The following is a 19043-nucleotide window of genomic DNA, read 5'->3' as shown; positions in this document are numbered from 1 at the left end:
TGTGATTTTACGTTCTGGCTAAGCAATGATACGTGGCGGGGTTTGGGATGCAGGGCAACAGCGACTTGCAGCCTAATCTCAGGCTGAGTGTTGGCAAGTTTAAGGGACGCCAAACTGCGAGAGGCCACAGCGATCGTTATGGCCTTTGGCATCAGCTAATTGCATGAAGCGAATCAGGCAGCGGAGAGCAGTCAGAGACGAAGGAACTCTCGGACCTAGCAAGCATCTCAGGCGAAACGCCCTCATCCCACCGTGATGCCAACGCAATATTCAGCTTCTTGCTGGTCCCTGAGAGCAGCCTGCTCTGCTGTACCAGCGATCGCAGCTGTATCAGAGGTAGAAGTTAAGAATTCCCCCATTTCTATGGCTTTTTAAAGTCTCTTTTTCAGTTCCACCCGCCTAGGTGTCTTGCAAATGTAACCGAGCCCTGCAGTTCTGCCTGTGGGAAACCTCACGGCCGGCCCCAGGGGAGGCAAGCACAAACGGCCAGGTACTGCCATTTGTGAGGGGAGTTTCCTCCCCCTTACAAGCACAACATCACAAGAACCTCCAGTTAATCATGGATGGAAAGGAGGGTGCGTGGGCCATGTTTATATGTCTCTGAGCCTTACGTCTCCTTCGCTGTAGCCCTGGTAACAGTACGGATTGCTTATTGACTTTGTGGTGCTTAGCCCTTGTCAACAGTCTCTGTTTTTTTCAGTAATACCATTGATGTTGAAAAAACAAAGGGGCTGATTTAACCTAGCAGGCTGAACTAGACATGCTGAGGGCGCATGGCTGCTCAGGACCATGGCCAGATGGCTTTTGAAGGCTGTTGGGGATGGAGATGCCACAGTCTCACTGGGCAGCCCGTGCCAGCGCTTGGTCACCCTCACAGTGAGGCAGTGTCTTCTTGCGTTCGGACTGAATTGCCTTTTTCACGTGTGCCCATCGCCGCTTGGCCTGTCAGGGGGCACCGCTGGAAAGCCTGGCTCCCTCTTCGTTACGCCCCACCCTTGATGAGAGCCCCCTGAGGCTCCGCCAGGCTGAACCGCCCCAGCTCTCCCAGCCTCTCCTCGGATCAGAGATGCTTCAGTGCCTGAATCATCTCTGTGGCCCTTTGCCGGACTCTCTCAGGTAAGCCCATCTTCTTCCTCTACTGGGGAGCCTGGGACTGGACCCAGCACTCCAGATGGGGCCTCACCAGTGCTGAGCAGAGGAGCAGGGTACCTCCCTTGACCTGCGGTGACGCTCCTCCTAACGCAGCCCAGGCCACCGCTGGCCACCTTTGCTGCACGAGCATGTGGCTGGCTCACGGGCAAGGTGGTGTCCACCAGGACCCCCCAGGCTCTGCAGGGCTGCTTCCCAGCCGGCCAGCCCCTACGTGTCCCGGTGCCTGGGGTTGTTCCTCCCCAGGGGCAGGACTTTGTGTGTCCCCTTCTTGAAGTGCATGAGGGTCCCTCTCAGCCCATTTCTGCAGCCTGTTGAGGTCCCTCTGGACAGCAGCGTGACCCTCAGGTGTACCAGCTGCTTCTCCCAGCTTTGTAGCATGGGCAAACTGGCTGAGGGTGTGCTCTGTCGCATCGTCCAGGTCATTAATGAAGATGTTATACAGGGCTGGCCCCACTACCAACCCCCAGGACGCTCCGTTACCCACAGCCCTCCTCGCCCGCCTGCTCATCCGGTTTTCAGCCCACCCCACTGCCCGCTTGTCTGACCCGGGCTTGGTCAGCTCGGTTCTGAGGGTGCTATGAAAGACAGTGGCAAACGACAGGCTGGCTAAAGGGCAATGGTGGTGGGCAGAAGGCAGCACTTAGTGAGCAGCCAGAGGGCCCTGGAGATGTTCTCTAGAGCCAAAATGTCTCTCGGGGAGTGGAAAGCTGAGGGTCCAGGTCCCCGCAGAGGCAGGTGCTTGGGCAGAGGGAGCATCTCGGTGCGCGGTGGTCCCGTCGCTGGCGAAGCGGGTGAGCCGGGGGGCAGCCGGGGGCGGAGCAGAAACCGAGCCACTGGTTCCAGCGCAGCCGGAGCACTGGAGCGGCGACCCGGGCCCCGCGTCCCTCTCACGCCCCGCGGGGGCCCCAAGCGCGGCGGGGGCGAGGGCTCCGGCACCGGCACCGCCCGCCCCAGGCGCCCGCCCCTCTGCCTCGGCGCGACCGGCGGCAGCGGCCCCGGCGTCGCGGTGAGTGTGGCCGGGACAGCCCGAGGTCCCACGGCGGGGGGCGCGTCCTGTGGGGCGGGGAGGTGGGGCTGGGGGCCGGGGCGGTGGGGACAGCGACTGGGGCGGTGGGGACAGCGACTGGAGCGATGGAGATCGGGACAGGACCAGGGGAGCAGGGGCTGGAGCGGTGGGGACAGTGACTGGAGCGGTGGGGCTGGGGGCTGGAGCGATGGAGATCGGGACAGGACCAGGAGAGCAGGGGCTGGAGCGGTGGGGCTGGGGGCTGGAGGGGTAGGGACAGCGACTGGAGCGGTGGGCACAGTGAGTGGAGCGGTGGGGATTGGGACAGGACCAGGGGAGCAGGGACTGGAGTGGTGGGGCTGGGGACTCCAGGGTGGTTGTGCGGGGGACTGGAGCGATGGGGTCAGGTACTGGACCCATGGGGACAGGGACCTGGAGCAATGGGGCTGGGGACTGGAACAAGGAGACCAGGGGGACTGGACTGATGGGAAGAGCAACTGGAGCAGTGGGGCTGGATGCTGGACCCACAGGGACAGGGAACTGGAGCAGTGGGGCTGGGGACTGGAACAATGGGGCTGGATACTGGACCCACGGGGACAGGGACCTGGAGTGGTGGGGCTCGGGACTGGAATAACGGGACCAGGAGGGACTGGAGTGATGGGGACAGGACCTGGAGCGATGGGGCTGGGGACTGGAACAAGGACACGGGGGGGGAGTGGAGTGATGGGGACAGCAACTGGAGCAGTGGGGCTGCATACTGGACCCATGGGGCCAGGGGACTGGAGTGGTGGGGCTGGGGACTGGAGTGGTTGTGCTGGGGACTGCAGTGGTGGCGTCAGGTACTGGACCCCTGGGGACAGGGACCTGGAGCGGTGGGAATGGGGACTGGAGCGATGGGAATGTGTGCTGGAGTGATAGGGAAGGCTACTGGAGCAATGGGAACGGAGCGATGTGGCAGGGGCCAGGGGGATCCCCCTCCTCGCGCTTCCCTGCGGGGCCGCAGGTGCTCTCCCCCACCGGGAACTGGACTGCTCCCCAGGCTCAGCCCTCCCCTCTGCCCAGCCCCAGAAATATTAAATAAATAGTTACAGGCAGGCAGATTCATCGTAAGTTCTCACGGCGCTGTATATATAGCTCCTATACAGCCCACCTCTCCCCCCATCCCTTCCCTGGCTGGTTGCGCACATCCAGAGAGCTCTGCTCGAGCACCAGCACCCCCACCGCGGCAACGGTGCGTCTGCTCGCTTGGCCAGCCGCCTGCTGAGCCCCGTTCGCCCACGCCACCGGCACCGGTGGAGCTGGCTGCTCTGCTGGGAGCGGACCGGTGGCTGGCTGAAGCCTCCTCGCTCATGGAGGAACTCAACGTGGCATTTGCGGTTGGGTTTGGTGACCTTTTGCACGTGTGATTGGGGCTACTCGGTACTAGGACTCGTTGCCAAGCTTAATTTGTCTGTCTTGACTGCGGGACGTGAAGGGCATTAGAAAAGGGCTGGGTGAAGTTACCAAAGTCTCTGAAGTAACTCATAATTCGTTAATGAGGAAAGGGGTTTCTTGGTTTATTTAGAGCTGCGCTTACGCATAAAGCTGCTGTTTCCTAGATGAGTGTTGCGCCGCCGCCTTCTTTTTTGGTTACTCTCACTTCTCATTTGAGCACAAATAAATCTGCAGGCTTCTTAGGCTGTCACACTTTGTATCAGCCGTGGGCCACCTTCACCATAGTCCTGCTCTTTACAGGGGACTTGGAGTTTTAGCTGAAGGTGTTTTCCCTGCCATGCAAATCATTACTGCCGGGTAGCGTTTTACAGTTTCTTTCCTCATCACCGGCTGTAGCAGATCCCCCGCTGCCTGCCTTTTTCGCCGTTCCTCAGTAGCTGTGAGACCGAGAGAGCAGAGCTAGGCGTTGCTCAGTAGGGTTTCGCTAATGTGGTAGTTAACCTTTCAAAGCTGTGGGATGATTTATAAACGGATTATTTGCTTCTCTCTTTGTTATGTCAGGGAAGACCAAATGCTCTCTGTCATTTTGCAGCTTTGTATAAGAGCACACAGTGTTTGAACATCCCTATCAAAGGGCCTGATGGTACCAGCTGGTGCCTGTGCTCGCTGGCGTGAGCGTGACCTTCGCCTTGCAAATCCCACATCCCTTTTGTTTCTTCCCATCACAAGGTCTGTCGTTAGGAGGTCTGTTACTCTCCATTAGCCTAGGGCAGGCTAAGTACGTGCTTTTAATGACTGCTAATATGAACTCGTGTGTTGTGCAGGAGGGCACGGCCCCCTTCTGCAGGAACCGGCGTCGCCTCGCTCGTTCGGGAGACGTCTGCGGGTAGATGTGGTGTTTGAGCAGCCCCATCCCGCGCGGGGCCGGCCGGCCCCTGCCGCCCGCGCTCGGATAACCCCTAGCCCCAGACCTCCTCCATCTTCCTTTTGCCAGGGGCAGATAAGGACCGTGTCTCCTCTCCACCCATTATCTGCCTTCCTGGCACAGCCGCGCGGGCGGTGGTGAAACAACGGCAGCACCAACGGCAGCGCGCGGCGCCCGCACCCACGCCGAGCGCGTTCAGCTGCGCCCTGCGCGCAGCTGCAGCTTGCTTCGCCAGACCACAACAAGCCCCTTTGTCTCATCTTGGACGTTGGCAGCTGCCAACGTCCGTGCTACACGCGAACCACCGGAGGAGGAGGCAGCTGCAATACCGGCGGAGCATTTCTCCCATCCCTAAGGGAGCCTCTCGCTCCTCTCCAGCAGCAGGGCGGACTGGCTGCCCTGCCTGCAGACGGTTGATTACTGTCCTCGGCGGCCTGGAAGGGCTCTGTAGCGCTGGGGAGCTTTCCTGCTCCCACGCAGATATTTTTCCATTTGGATACATGGTGCCATGGTGATCCAGCTCACATAATGAGCTTTCTTTTCGCAGCTGATAAACAGCTGACGCACATTCCTGTAAAAGGTTAGACGAGGGGCTGAACTGCCTCAGCTGTGGTTTCCAAGTGCCACATGCCTGCTTCATAGTCTATATCCTAAGAAATTCCTTAAAAAGACTTGTTTGTAAAACTCCAGCAGGCTGCAGCGTGTTTGTGTTTCAGCTTATCCATGCGGCTTTTGTAAAAATGAAATGCAGTGTAGCAACGGTGCTGGAGGCCAAGGGGAAAACATGATAGCCTTAAGCACGGGCGTCTTCATGAGTCCGATTCCTCTCCCTGTTCATGTAAGATTACGTGAAAACTTCTGACAATATCTGCCCCTTGCCAAAAGTGTTGGATCACATTTACAACTGCCTCTCAGACCGCAGATACCCGACTGTGCTAACGCCTTGTGTGAGACGAGAGGTTCTCTCCAAGAGATACAACAGTCTGCAGGCAGATGTAACCCACCCTCCGCCTGGCGTGGGTCTCTCTTTACCCAAAGGTTCTTATCCACTTCCCCAGCCAGGCATCCGAGGGGTCCTGGCCTGCTGGTGGAGGGGAGAAGGGAGGAGGAGGAGGGATTCATGTCTCTGAAGAGCAGAGCTCCTTCCAAACACGCCTTATTCCCCGTCTCCTGGGGTAAGCCTTATCCCCTCTCCGCAGGCACGGGGACAGACTGTCGTATCCAGCTGCGCCGGGTGGGAAAAGGTCATTTCCATGCTTATTTGCATTTGCTTGGATAAAAGAAATCGTCACTAAAGACCATAAATGCTTTTTCCCCAGCTATTGTTCTTATATCCTTAAAACAGTCCTGTAGGCTATAAAACAAAAAATGGTTCTTGTTTCCCTGGAAAAAGCCACAAACGGTTTTTGCCCAGACCTCGGAGAGCAAGAGGATATCCGAGTAAACGGCCGAAGAAGAGGCTAACTAACTGTAGCACCGCAGCCCTCCCCTCTCAAACCCTCCCATCTTCAGGATCTCGGGCATTTTGCAAAGTCTTCTGCTGCTTCTCCACTTCTAATTAGACCTGTTGGTTAACGAGTGAATAAAATACCAGTTGGGAGGAAATCCTACAACAGAAATAACAGGATTTTTCACGGTCGCCATGTACCCGCTAACCTAGGAAGAGCACAACAAGGAGTTTGTGTAAGACATGAAAGCATTCAAATAACCGGCTTTCTACACATTAACATGGCTTTGCAGCCTGCAGCAGCCACTCTGTCCCAGGTAATGTAGGTTTTTAGCTGCACAGAAGCTAAATCACCCTAAATCACCCTTAACTCGGGTGATTTTCCCCGGAACCTTATCTCCTGAATTCCTTTTAGCAAGGCAGAAACCAGGGACGTGCAGTTGGCCCCTCTGGTGCGAGGGGACGTCCTGGGCCCGAGGTCTCCGTTGCAGGGGTGAACACGACATACCCTGGCTGCTTTCTCTTCCCTTGGGTTTTGGGTTTGTTTTTTTTTTTTCCCCTTTCTCTTCTTTGGGCCAGAGGTCTGGGCTGGGGCGTGCTTGGCCGGGTCTGGGAGAGCGTGCTGGGCATGCTGTGCGCACGGGCAGCTCCGCGGTGGAAATGGCTTCTCTTTCAGGCACTGCTCTGCTGTTTGCTGGATTCCCCGGAGGAAAGCTGGCTGGTGCAGGGAGGCAATGCCTCTCCAAAGGGAGCTCAGCCTTAAACACACCTCCTCGCCTCTGCGTCCGAAGTCAGTTCCTTAGCTACCGCCAACCGCAGGCTGTTCTAAAATAAACCACGTCTCTAAAACAGATCATCTTGACCAGCTGCGACTCTGATCACAGGGCAGTGAAAACCCTTGGACAAAAAATTGTCCCACTTTCCTGCTGTCCTCCGCCCTCACCCTTGCTCAGAGCCTTGCAAAAGCCAACAGTGAATGCAGTCCCTGTTGTCCAAATGCCGAAGCTTTCAGTCTGGCTCTGCAGGCCAGCTCTGAGCACTGTTCCCGTCCAAACAACGCCCCGTCGCAAAGCGTGTGGGAGGCAGGCAGCTTGCTCTCCAGCTCTCTCGTGCCCACCGATTGGTGCGGTGTCTGTTGCAGTCTCTGTAGTGAAGGAACTAAGGCAAAAGGTCTCTAAAAAAAAGTTGGAGAAGACCCAGAGAACAGCAGCGAAAATGATCAAGAGCATGCAAGGAGAGACTGAAAAGTCTGGGAGCTTTCAGGCTGGAGAGGAGGGGGTGGGAAAGGGGATGGGGGTGGAGGTTTTCAAAGTTGTAAAGGTGATGCATAAGGCAGATGAGGGGCCCATATTCACTTCATGTCACAGGACAAGAGTCAGGGCTGCTCGAGGAAGTGACGAAATGGGTTAAACCTGAGAAAAGTAAGTACTTGTGTAGGTGTCAAGGTGTGAGCGTGTGGCTCCTGCTGCCCTGGGAGGCTGTGACGGTGCTTGCTAAATACAAACGGGCAATTTCATGGCCAGCGGACGCAGAAATAAATACTGAAGGGACGAGGCAGGGCTGTACCTGCTGGCTTTGTAAAGCTGCAGCAGACAGGAAGGGCTGCAGAAAGCGGCCAGGCTCTCTTGGCCCCCCCAGTAACTGCTGCGGCTATGCTGGTCTCGATGCTGTTGGATGTCACTGGTCTTTGTGTCCAGGAAACTTTTCTTTTTTTAATCACTGTGGTGAACCGGTGCTGAACAGATATGGCCATGATGGTTTCCCTGAGCGGCGCTGTTACAAGCGGCACAGGCTCGGGCTGCTGTACAGCAACCCCCTGCTTCAGCCTGTGCCGCCTGCGGAGATGCCAGAGCTGTGGGGGCACATGGAGAAGGTTGGGGGCTCCCCCATCGCTGCGCTGAGCACCCTTCGCCTTTCCCAGCCCCTGCGTGGCAGATGCTGATGGTGCTTTTCACGGTGTCCTCCGCAGGCCCACCCATCATGCCTAGAGCAGCTGTCCCAAGAGCATGTTGCTGCAGAAGGAGCTCGTCCCTCGTGCTGGTGTGAAAGACTCTGCAGGGCTTTACCATGTTAACCTGGCTGCAGGTGGCCACCGCAAGCTGTGAGTATGAAAAGGGGCTTGTGTGGGGCTTGCATCGGCTTTGCACATCCTTGGAGAGCATATGCTTGCAGCATTTCTGTGCTCTCCTTGCATCTCTGCTCCAGGCTGCAGTGGTGTCGGTAAAGGCGTGCGCTCTGGGGAGCCGTCCTGGCAGGTGCCTCCTTCCTCCCAGCGCTGCGGATCACCGTACCCGGGTACCACCACCACCGCCTCTTACAAGCAGCTCTCCTCTACTGCATGCCTAAGGATTTCTTCCCTGTGAGCCTCTTCTCCGCTCTCTGACCATGGTGTACGCCCCGGTACCCTTCCCTGAGCTCTGAGCCTCCCCTCCATCATCTTTCCTCTTTGCTTAGACAAACTTTCCTTTTGGTACCTGTTCCTGTAGCTTGTTCTCTCTTCGTCAACGAGCACAACCTTTTAAACGTCCTAAAAGTGGTTCCAGGATGTCGGTTCTGGCAGATTTGGGGCTGGAGATATCAGATGTGACTTTCTGCTTGCTAAGTCCTTTCACGCCAGCAGCGCTATGATGGGATTCTCACGCCTGGGTTTTGTACGGCCAATGGTACGTTTCAGGGTCGCGCTTGCAGCCTGGCCCCCACGTTAGCTTCATTCTCCCCTGGGGAAACCATAAAATATTTTCAAGACAAAGGCCCTTATGTAAAGCCCTGTTTAGATTCCTTTTCATGTTAAAAGCAGCTCATCTACAAGGCAGTTGCGCCAGAGAGCCGTTGCATTACTCAGAGGTGCCGGGAGATGTGAATACGTGATGAATTAGCACCTTCCAGATGCACAAGGTCGCTGGGCGCCTCGCTAAGTGAGAGCATCCGTTTTGCAGGGCTCAGCCTCCTCTTGAGAGGATGGTGAGGCCAAGGCTGAATACGCCTGTAGGTTTTAATAGCGTTCAGAAAGGTCAGCTCTCAGACACCAGTTACTTAGCAGCCAGGACTACATAGTCCCAACAAAGTGCATTTCAGAGCTTGTTTTCCAAGCCGTGCTCTTCCTTTCAGGTGCTGAGGGAGCAGCTCGAGATCCAGGGGTGAAGCTGCACTGATTATGGTCCCTGTTAGCAACTCCTGGTGTGCAGAAACCCCCAAAAAGTCCAGGTTCCCATCATTTTCATTCCAAAGGGCAAGGAATTGTCTTAACCAGCTTAGAAGCATTTATATAACACACGTCACATTTTTTATCTTGACAAAGAACGAAGAAAATCAGATACGTGGCGTAACACGCTTCAGTTGGTAACTTGCACAAAAAAAAAAAAAAAAAAAAAAGATGTACAAGCGGATTGAATTGCTCTTTGGCTTTTGCTTTAAAATTAACTCATCGCACTCTGGCATCTCTCCTGTTTCCAGACCTGTTGCTGGTTTTACAGGGGTCCTCCGCAGTGGTGGAAATCACAGAAAGAAGAGTTGCAGCTGAAGGATCCTCTGTACTGATGCATGCGCTGGATGTCAAGAACTCAAACTTCACCGAGTGGGAATACATAAGAAACAGCATCCCTGAATTCATACTGCAGTACTACGCAAATTCCCAGTCTCCAACCATTTTCCCAGCTTACCAAGGCAGAGTGATTTTCTACCCAAAGAATGGCTCGATTCTCTTGCAGAAATTACGAGAGACAGACAGCGGCATCTATAAAGCAACAATTGATCTGACGCAGGACAAAGTTAGGACAACCCTCCTTGAAGTTATCAGTAAGTCAAGTGTGTTGAGAGGATGGCTTTCTCAGACAAAGATTCGCCAGTCAGTGCAGCAGACAGGTCCACAAGATGAAAACCAGAATAGAGTCATAGAATCACAGAATATCTCGAGTTGGAAGGGACCCATAAGGATCATCGAGTCCAACTCCCTGCTCCCCACAGGACTACCTAACACTAAACCATATGACTAAGAGCGTTGTCCAGACGCTCCTTGAAGGCTGACAGGGTTGGGGCCGTGACCACGTCCCTGGGGATCCTGTTCCAGGGACCGACCACCCTCTCAGTGAAGAACCTTTTCCTAATGCCCAGTCTGAATTTCCCCTGACACAACTTCATTCCATTGCCTCGTGTCCTGTCGCTGGTCACCAGAGAGAAGAGATCAGCATGTCCCCCTCCACTGCCCCACTTGAGGAAGGTGTAGACTGTGATGAGGTCACCCCTCGGCAATGAGGTCACCCCTCAGTGATGAGGTCACCCCTTAGTGATGAGGCCACCCCTAGCCTTCTCTGCTCCAGGCTGAACGAGCCGTTCCTCCTAAGTCTTGCCCTTGAGGCCTTTCACCATCTTGGTTGCCCTCCTCTGGACCCGCTCTCATAGTTTGATGCCCTTCTTGTGTTGGGGCACCCAAAACTGTACACAGCGCTCGAGGTGGCGCCGCACCAGTGCAGCACAGAGTGGGACAATCCCCTCCCTCGACCGGCTAGCGGTGCTGTGCTTGATGCACCCCAGGACACGGTTGGCCCTTTTGGCTGCCAGGGCACACTGCTGGCTCATACTCAACTCGCCGTCAACCCAAACCCCCAGATCTCTTTCCGCGGGGCTGCTCTCCAGCCTCTCATCCCCAATTTGTACATATAACCAAGATAACCCCATCCCACATCAGCCAGCTCTTTCAGTACCCTGGGATCCCATCGGGTTTATGTACATCCAGCTGGAGCAGCAAGTCTCAGACTAGAGGAGGATTTCTGGTTTCATCACTGCCTTGAAAAACACAAACTGGCGACCCTAAAAGAGTTGCTGGGAAATGCCAGAGGGCTTTTTGCAACTGAGTCTGGCGGTGGGTTGAGTTCCTGGTTGGGACATCAGCCTGCACGGTGCCTTCATCCTAGAGCGATAGAAACAGGGGACACCTTCTGCCTTAACTTTTATCTAGTCGTTTGGTCATGAACAGCTGCTCACAAGAAGTGTATGGCATAAAATTCCCTCAAGAGAAGGGATTTCTGCTCGCATTTGATGAGCAAAACAAATGCCATGGTAATGATTTGAGGAACCCAGGAGCTGCAGGTTGTGGCCGGCCCCTTGGAGCTGGGGACAGAAGCTCCTTGGTAGCAAGCCCAGGATAAGCTGCTGCCTCACCAATTGCCCAGGTAACCCCTTCAGGATCAGATCCTGAGATCAGCTGGGTTTATGGATGCTTTTCACCGCAGGGTGGGTCTGCCAGGCAGATGTGGCTGATCTCCCGTGGCTCCCTGCAGGAGCTCCCCCTGCGTAGCTCTGGGCCTTGCAGACTCTCTGCCTTTCCCTGTCTCTGAATTTCCCTGAAAAATAAACAGAAATGAAAGCTCATTTTGAACTGCGCTTTCCTAGAGCTCTGCATCACTACCTGAGCACACTGCATGTAGGACACCCGGGGATGAAGGACCTCAGGAGCATGTGGTTGCTATATCAAGTGGAAGTCCAGATGTAGCTAACAGCTAACAGCAGCCCTGACCGGTGCAGGTACCTAGGTGTTAGCTGAGGACGGAGTCAGCCCTCCTTTTGCACATGGCGGGGGTTGCCAGCATCCAAGGCTTGCTTCTCTGTTTTGGCCCGTGTTTAAATGCAGGCAGCAGTGGAGTCCCACATTGCTGCTCTTTGGCTGAACTTCGTGACTTCTTTGACCACTCCCATACTTCCCCGCGCCACTGCTGTGTGGGAGAAGCTCTCTCCTCTTGGGACACCCCACGGCAGACTGTTCGGAAGGTCCCTGTCATCACTTCCCAGCATAATCCCAACTCGCAGCTCTTTTGGGTCGGTATCCCTGAGTCCAGGGTGCTGTGCCTGATCTCCAAGAGTTGGCAGTGTCCGTCCTAGGGGTGACACGGTGGCAGGGATGGCAACATCTGCTTTCTGCTTTGAACCTGATGGATGTTGCCCTGTTCCTGCAGTATCTTCTCTCTCTCCAAACCAACCTGGGGTGTAAATCAGAACAGAAGGACCTGCTTACTCCCCAAAGGGCTCGGTTTTCTTGCATGTCAGGCAGTTTTCATGTCCAAAGCAAGGCAGTACTCATGCTCCTAGGAGTGCTACCACGCTGCTCTCTGCTTTTCAGAGCCTGTGCCCCAGCCTGAGCTCCAGTACAGTTTGAACATGGCAGGTTCACCCATCGAGCTGGTCTGTGTGGTGCCAGAGGGAACGGTGGCTTCCATCTCCTGGAAGAAGGAGGGACGTCCACTCCCCTCCGAAAAGTGCTATCGGCTCTCTGGAAACACCACCGTGCTGCTGATAATGAACGGAGAGAAGATGGACTGCGGTTCCTACTCCTGCAACGTCAGCAACGTGATAAGCTGGAAGGAGGCAGCCCTGAACCTCACGGTGACAGGTTAGCCTTGCCCTGCCTCGGCGGGTTTGTCGTGTTGTTGCAGGTCCACCCTGCAGCGTGCAGCTGTCCCCCGTGGGCTTTCCTGAGCAAGGAAGACCAAGGACTCATCCCTCAGGTTTTCCAGCATTTTGCGGTTTCCTGGCATCGCCGCTCTGTGTTTCGGGGTTGTCCCCAGCGCGGGGTTTCCCTCCTGCCCTGCCTCGCAGGTCTCACGCCTCGTCTACACCACGTGCAAAGGCTGGCTGTCGTCGTGCTGCTGTTCATCGCCGTCTCTGCCATCAGCTTCATTATCCTGCTCTCTCAGCCGAGGGACCACAGGTTCGGTGAGTGCCAGGACTGCACCCCGTCCCCCCAGACTAAACCCTTCTCTCCCCACCGTGCACAGGGCAGAGGGCAGAAAGCCTCAGCCAAGCTCCTCCCCTGTCGTCCTAATTCACTTCGGTAGTGGGAGGAAAGGTGCTCAGCTCGTGCATTTCTTCTGATGCCTCTGTAGCTTGCACAGAAAATAAAACTCCCTAGAAGCAGCTAATCCCAAATGGCTTTGTGAGAGACAGAGCCAAAAAATCACAGTACCAAGCGTATGACTCATTCCTCTCCCATTCCTTGGGCATCCCTGGGAAGAAATAAAAAGTGCAGGGCACGCAGCTTTCATGGGAAGAGCATTCTGACCTGGAGCTGGCCAAAGAACATGTCTCATGGGTTTTGGTGGCCAAGCACGCTGGTGTTTGGGTCATGACATTGGATCTGTACCCAAGGAGCATACAGGTTAACGTGGGTGCTTCAGTAGCAACATATATATTGATTGACAGAAAACAAACCTAAAGATGTAGCTAACAGCAAGTCCTCCCACACAGTCTTGGTAATCTGCTAGTGCGTTCTTCTGCCCACCAGGAATAATCCCCAGAATGGCGGAGACCATCTGGAGAGCAGAGGTGAAGCCCTACAGCTGGCAGGAAAGTTCTCCCATGTGTATTTGTCTCTCAGCATTAAGACTGGGGACATGTCCAGATTGCGGAGTTAGGGCTTGCCTTTGGGGGTAATGTCCCCTGAGGAGCTCTCCATGCCTGGTGCTTGTGGCAAGGGCTTGTGCCATGTGGGCTTTCCCCCATGAAATGGGTCTCCAGAGGAAATCCAGCACTTGTCAGGTCATCATAGGAGGCAAAAACTCGGGCAGAAGTGTTGTAAAATGTCTCAGTAGGTGGAATTGGTGTCCGGTTCAGTGTGGAACAACCCCAAATCTGGCTGGTTTCTCCTGGTTCCTCCTGAAGTCAAAGCAAGCCCTTGAAAGTTCATCAGGTTTTCCTTTCAGGATTTCTAAACCTCGGGGATTCAATTCTTTACAAAGAAAACTCTTCCCTTTGCAGGCTGCACCCATCCTGTTTGTGTGGTACTGAGTACGCTTGCCTTTTTTCCTAGGAAAGGAAGCACTGAAATACATGGTTCTGTCCATCCACATGCTGCTGTGTCTCTCCTCTCTCCTCCTGCTTGCCACCTCCATCATCTGGATGCAGGAAGAAGGTAGGATACGTTTAACCTGATTTGTTCTTGATTGCTTCAGTGTCTCATCTTTCTTTTTCCTCCAGCTCTTTCCAGTAGCATCTTTGATGTAGCAGTATTTGATTTGGAGAAACTGAAGTTAGACTTCACTGCTCTGTAGCCTGCAGGCTCCTCTTCCTCTGCTCTTTTGAAACCGAAGGGCTACTTTTGTCCCTTTGCGCTCTTCAGGTACCACTACCTCTTCACCAGGACTTCTCAGAAACTAAAAAGCGGTTCAGAAACCACTTCCACCAGACCTTAAGGGACCATGGGCGATGAACACAAAGTTCCGCTGTTCTGAAACTGCTCTGTAGCCAGTGCTTCCCTGCCCCACGCTGAGGCTACCTATTTGTCGTGCCGTGGGTGCTCATTTGCTACGTGCTGAGCTGCAAGCAGACATTAAGGCAAACAAGTCCCCAGTCCTGCTCCTGCTGCACAGCCCCGTTGCACAGGAGGATGGATCCTGCCCTCCCAGATGCAGCAGCTGGGTGCAGGGTCGCCACAAGCCAACTTTCCTTGCCTTGTTCTCAGACCACTGCCTCCACCAGTTTCCATCTCACCTTCTGGTTTACTTCTGCTTCCGCAGGTCTTTCTGCTGCCTTCGTCTTGCTTGGGCTGTTCTTCTTTGCTGCGGTAATAGCAACTGCCCAGGTGGCAGCAGCAGTGGTGTGGAGACCGGCAGCTCTCAGCAGTTTCAAAATCCAAATGTGTAAGTTGCTGTTTATGATCTAAACCTCTGGGAGAAAAGGCCTGATAAGAGTAAACTCCTTAGATTTTCACTCCCAGGAGGCAGCGGCGTATGTCCAGAGACATCTCCCATGCCTTGCTCACCCTCCCACCGAAGCTTGGCTCCTCCATGTCCCAGCCTGTACTCCTTATGCATTTTTTTCTCATCTGTCAGCAATTTTTCCCTATCCCAGGGCACCGTGTCATCCGGAACTCTGTAGCCCCCACAACGCTCATCGTCAACTTGTTGTTCGCCACCCTTTTGCTCCACAATATCCAGCAACTCCATGGTAAGGGGTGGCCCAGGTTTGCACCACCCGTGCCCTTGCTCGCCTTTCTTCTGGGGAGCGATGGGGTATCTGGGGGGCTTGGCTTCACACAGAGCAGAGAGAGTCCTAAAGGCGGCTTTGCATGGCTGGTCCTGCAAGAAACCTTGTTGTAGTTGACATGGTCGCGGCGGCTTCACGCTGAGCAAGGAGGTCGTAGCTCTGAGGTAGCAAAGCAAGGTTCACCCCGGTGGCTCTATGATTTGAAACACAGGGATCCCCCCTCTCCGTCACATAGGAAGTCCCTGGATTAAGTTCATGGCACCTAAATTTTCAAAGGGGGGTGTTGGCCAGAGGAGCAACTGCTGGCTGCAAGAACTGCAAGTTCTCCCTTTCTCTTCGGCAGAGCGAGGCTGCTCGGAGGCCGTTGATCTGACGACCAGCTATGTCTTTGCTGTTGTAGTAATCCTCATCGTACTGCTGCTGCCCTTCCTCGTCCTATGGCGTAAGTAGCCCCGCGGTTTCCTTCCAGGAGCCGTAATGAGCTGCGGAGCCACGGAGACCCCCAGGCTCAGCTCTCACACCCTCCCCTGGCAGCGGGTATGAGGAAAGAGGCTTTTAGTTAGATAAAAGCCAGACTTCCCTTTTAAAGAGCGGGACTGTCCAAATCAGCTGAGGACCCAACTCTGGTGTCTGTCCTTTTAGGAAAGCCACAGTAGGCACTGGTCCCTGCCTGCGGTCCTTGCCAGCACCTCTGCTTTGTCCACAGATGCTCAAGGAAAGTGAGTTTCTCCTCCAGAACATCCTACCGTGGTCTTCACTAGCAATACCCATACCCTGCTGAATAAAACCTCAGCTATGACAAGCTTAGGGAGGAGAAAGCTACCTGATAAACAGTCAGAAATAGTCCTGGGAACATCTTATGACCCAGGAGAGCAGCTGATCAGTCATCCCAGCAAAGTGGGGCTTGCAGAGTGAGGTCAGGTTGTTCATTTTCCATCCCTCTAGCCCTGGGATAGGAGGGAAGAGATCAGGGAGGCTATTTCCAGATCTACTGTGGTTTAGCCAGCTTCTCCTTTTGAAGTTCCTGGTTTCTGTGGTCTTGCCATGTGAATCCCCTCGTTGCCATAATTAGCAATTGTATCGGGCCTGCCCCCTGCGGAGGCTGAGTCTCGAGGGCCAGCTGGCCATCCCAGTGGGCTTCCTGAAAACTCTGGCTCAGCCTTTGGGAGCACATGTAGCATCTCAGGGAGCTGCTAAGAAGGAGGGTCAATAGCACGTTGAGGAGAGGATGCCCTCGAGGAGAGGATTGAAAGGGGACTCCTGTGCTTTCCCAGAGTGCCCAGACCATTTCCAAGTCTGAAATATAGGAAATATTGCAGCGAGTCCCTACAGCCAAAGGGAGGCAGGTTAGAGCTGCGGGGGCTTGCAGGCAAGGCGGGTGTCGTAGGCAGGAGTCCGCTCCCCATGCTGCCATCTTGCTCCCCCCCCCTCCCCCCAAAACGGGGCTCTCCTGGCTTTGGACACGGAGGGGCTCTGCCCAGTGAAAGGCTCCCACCCCCATTGCTCTCTGCAGCCAGCTTTGCTTCACCCGTCCCATGAAATGCAGGGTGCGGCGCGAATTGCCGGCACGCTGTGGGAAACCCAAGAGTTACTTGGCCTTTCCTTTATTTCCAGATCACAGGAATAAGCAGGAGAAGATGAGAAACCAGCACATCACACGGACCACACGAGTCATGGACACCTTGGTAACTCACTGCCATTAGCTGGCTCCACGCTATTGCAAATCTTTATTGTTTGATGATGAATATTTAATTCGCAATGAATATTTATGAATATTTAATTCATAATAACAAGGAAGCATCTGCCTGCCTTCCTGCAGAATGCTATGGGCTTGGTCCGCACCCCGGGGGGGACAGAGCGAGCTTGCTGGTGGCTGGTGCCGTCGTTCAGCTCGGTCCCGTGGGACCCGGGGGGGTCACTGCCGTGGCTTGGGGAGCTTTCCTGGGTTTGGGGGTGCAGTGGACCATGCCCCGAGCGCTGCAGTTTCGCCTCCCTGTGCCAGCGCTGCAGGGACGTGCTCAGCTGCCCGGAGAAGCACCTCGGTGTCCCAACTATGCCAGTTCTCAGGGCTGCTGCAGTTTGATTTGGGTGAAAACATACTCTTCTACTACACCTAACCCAACCAAACTGTAAATAAGACAGAGGAAACCACAGGTTCGTGCACCCAACACGAACACTAAATACACACGCCTCCTCTATTCACTTCACTCCCCCTCTTCCGCCCCGCTCTGCCTCAGAGAAACCTCGCTCCCTCCCTCGTTGGCACTGCCAGCGCTCAGCCTCGCCGCCGCCGGGGCAGGCTTGCCCCAGCCCCACTTTCCTCTCCTGCCTCCTTATTTCAGAGATGCCAGAAAGATTTGAGGGTCAGGGCAGGCCCCCCTTGCTTCTCCTGCAGCTGAGCCTTAGGCTTGATGCCGGCACGGGGGGGGCTGCTGCTGCACCCCTGCATTTCAGGGGTGCCGGCACATGTGCAGCTGCAGCCTCACCCCCCCCTCTGGAGGGGGTCTTGCTGTTGGGGGGGTTACAGCCTCCCCCAGGCCAGTCTCTGGGGGTGATTTGAGGGACTGGGATTTGAGGGACTGGGATATTTAAGAGGAGTGCAATGGCACCATGTGCTCATCCCAGGGCTGGCACCTGCCAGCAGCGCGGCTTGCTATGGGATGCTTCAGAGCGTGGCTGAAGAGCTCCCAGTCCCTTTCGTGCCCCCAAAGGACACGGTCCTTGTGTTTTCAGCAGGCGGCAGAAGAAACCCGAGGAGAGAGGGAGGAAGGGGAGTAAAGAGCTGTCCCTCCGCCAGCCGGGGAGCCGCACACGCCGCGGGAGCCGGGGAAGAGCCGCGAGGAGCTGGGGAACAAGGCGTCCGTAAGCTCTGCCTCTACCCTAGCCCTAGCAAGGCAAGGCTTTGGGCAAAAACCTTGCCCAAATGTTGCCACCCGGGTCTCCAAGCAATAGGACCAGGTGACAAATTCTGCTCCCTCCACCCCACTTTCTCTGGCCTTTATTCATAAAACACAGGCCAAGAGAAAATACGAGCCATCGTTCTTGCTAATGCTGGTCATCACCCGAGCAGGGGCAGCTTTTGCATGAGCCAAAAATTGGATCAGGCTCCAAGCTGAAGGTTAACCACACTCAGTAACGCTGTCACACCACATGCATTCCTTTTTAGTACGTTAACACGTTAACAAAAAAAATAACACCAAAAAGGCACATAGATGTCAATCAAGGGTAAAAGTTCTCTAGAGTGTTTCAAGGAATTTTATCCAGTTGTCTCAATCAGAATGTATTGCTGCTATTAATTAGCGTAGACAACTGCAGAAGAGCAGATTAACTCCCAGCTTTAGCTGCTGACCAAGTCAATATTTGTCCTGGTGTAAAAGATATGTGTACCACGCTGCCCAAGCACTGCCGAGAACTCAGCCCAAGCCCTTGTCCATCTGTCCTACGCACACTCCTGTCCTTCCTTGTCTGCTGCCAGCCCCCCCGGCACACCTTTGACCCCAGCCTCGGAAAGGTTTCCTTGCCTTTGGAGAGGATGACCAGGAGAGGCAGCTCCATCAGCAGCCCTGTGTACCTTCAGGGTGGCATTTTTTAATGTATTTTAAAGCACCCCCGATTTCCCGTCCACAGAACGCCTAACCGACCTTGCCCTCATGCCGTGGCCTTCAGCCGCTTCCTTTGCAGGTCCTAGCATTTTAGATGAAGTGGAAGTAAGTTCTGCCAGTGTCCCTTTTTTTGTCCCCCTTGGACAGGATGTCAGCTCTAAAATGTGCTCATCTGTAAAAAAACAAAAAAAAAAACCCTTTATGTTGCTTTTTTCTTCGCTTTTTTGTAGCTGCTCTAATAAACACATTTCACATGGATACTTCCATGTGTATCCCCGTCTTGCTTCCTCAAGCAGAAGACGACTCCGTCCTATTCCCAACCCTGCTCCTGGGCTGGTTCCAGCCCCGGCGAGTGCTGGACCAGGTTCCACCGCCCAGGTGGGAGTTCAGGGCTTTGCTGCCGTTGCCGTGGCTGCCTCCGCCCTCGGCTCCCAGCCGGGCGCTGATTCACATCGATGACAGGGGAATGCCATTTTGGGAAGAAGCCAGCTTCTCTCTCTGGGT

The 19043-nt window shown here is 54.8% G+C and overlaps 1 protein-coding gene across 14 annotated transcripts; it reads left to right on the top strand.

Moving 5' to 3' along the window:
* The first annotated feature begins 934 nt into the window (after window positions 1-934).
* On the top strand, window positions 935-18799 carry LOC148056628 (uncharacterized). 14 transcript variants are annotated; one of them, XM_087748278.1, is made up of 12 exons: window positions 7931-8065; window positions 8170-8323; window positions 8451-8627; window positions 9438-9759; window positions 12077-12346; window positions 12553-12669; window positions 13763-13864; window positions 14469-14591; window positions 14803-14898; window positions 15281-15379; window positions 16552-16622; window positions 17671-18799. In XM_087748278.1, exons 3-12 carry the CDS (start codon window positions 8589-8591, stop codon window positions 17713-17715), a joined length of 1284 nt encoding a protein of 427 aa, XP_087604404.1. In that variant the 5' UTR covers window positions 7931-8065; window positions 8170-8323; window positions 8451-8588; the 3' UTR covers window positions 17716-18799. The 14 variants fall into 14 exon arrangements, 11 of the variants coding, with proteins under 11 accessions (XP_087604399.1, XP_087604403.1, XP_087604398.1 ...); XM_087748282.1 differs by having other exon boundaries at window positions 9418-9759; XM_087748279.1 differs by having other exon boundaries at window positions 8170-8354.
* Window positions 18800-19043: the final 244 nt, after the last annotated feature.

Source organism: Nipponia nippon, unplaced genomic scaffold (genome assembly GCF_047370975.1).
Source record: "Nipponia nippon isolate SJK-2023a ecotype South Korea unplaced genomic scaffold, ASM4737097v1 scaffold_12, whole genome shotgun sequence".
Classification (NCBI taxonomy): domain Eukaryota; kingdom Metazoa; phylum Chordata; class Aves; order Pelecaniformes; family Threskiornithidae; genus Nipponia; species Nipponia nippon.
Note: the sequence above shows the minus strand (reverse complement) of the source record. Positions and strands in the feature narration are given on the sequence as shown.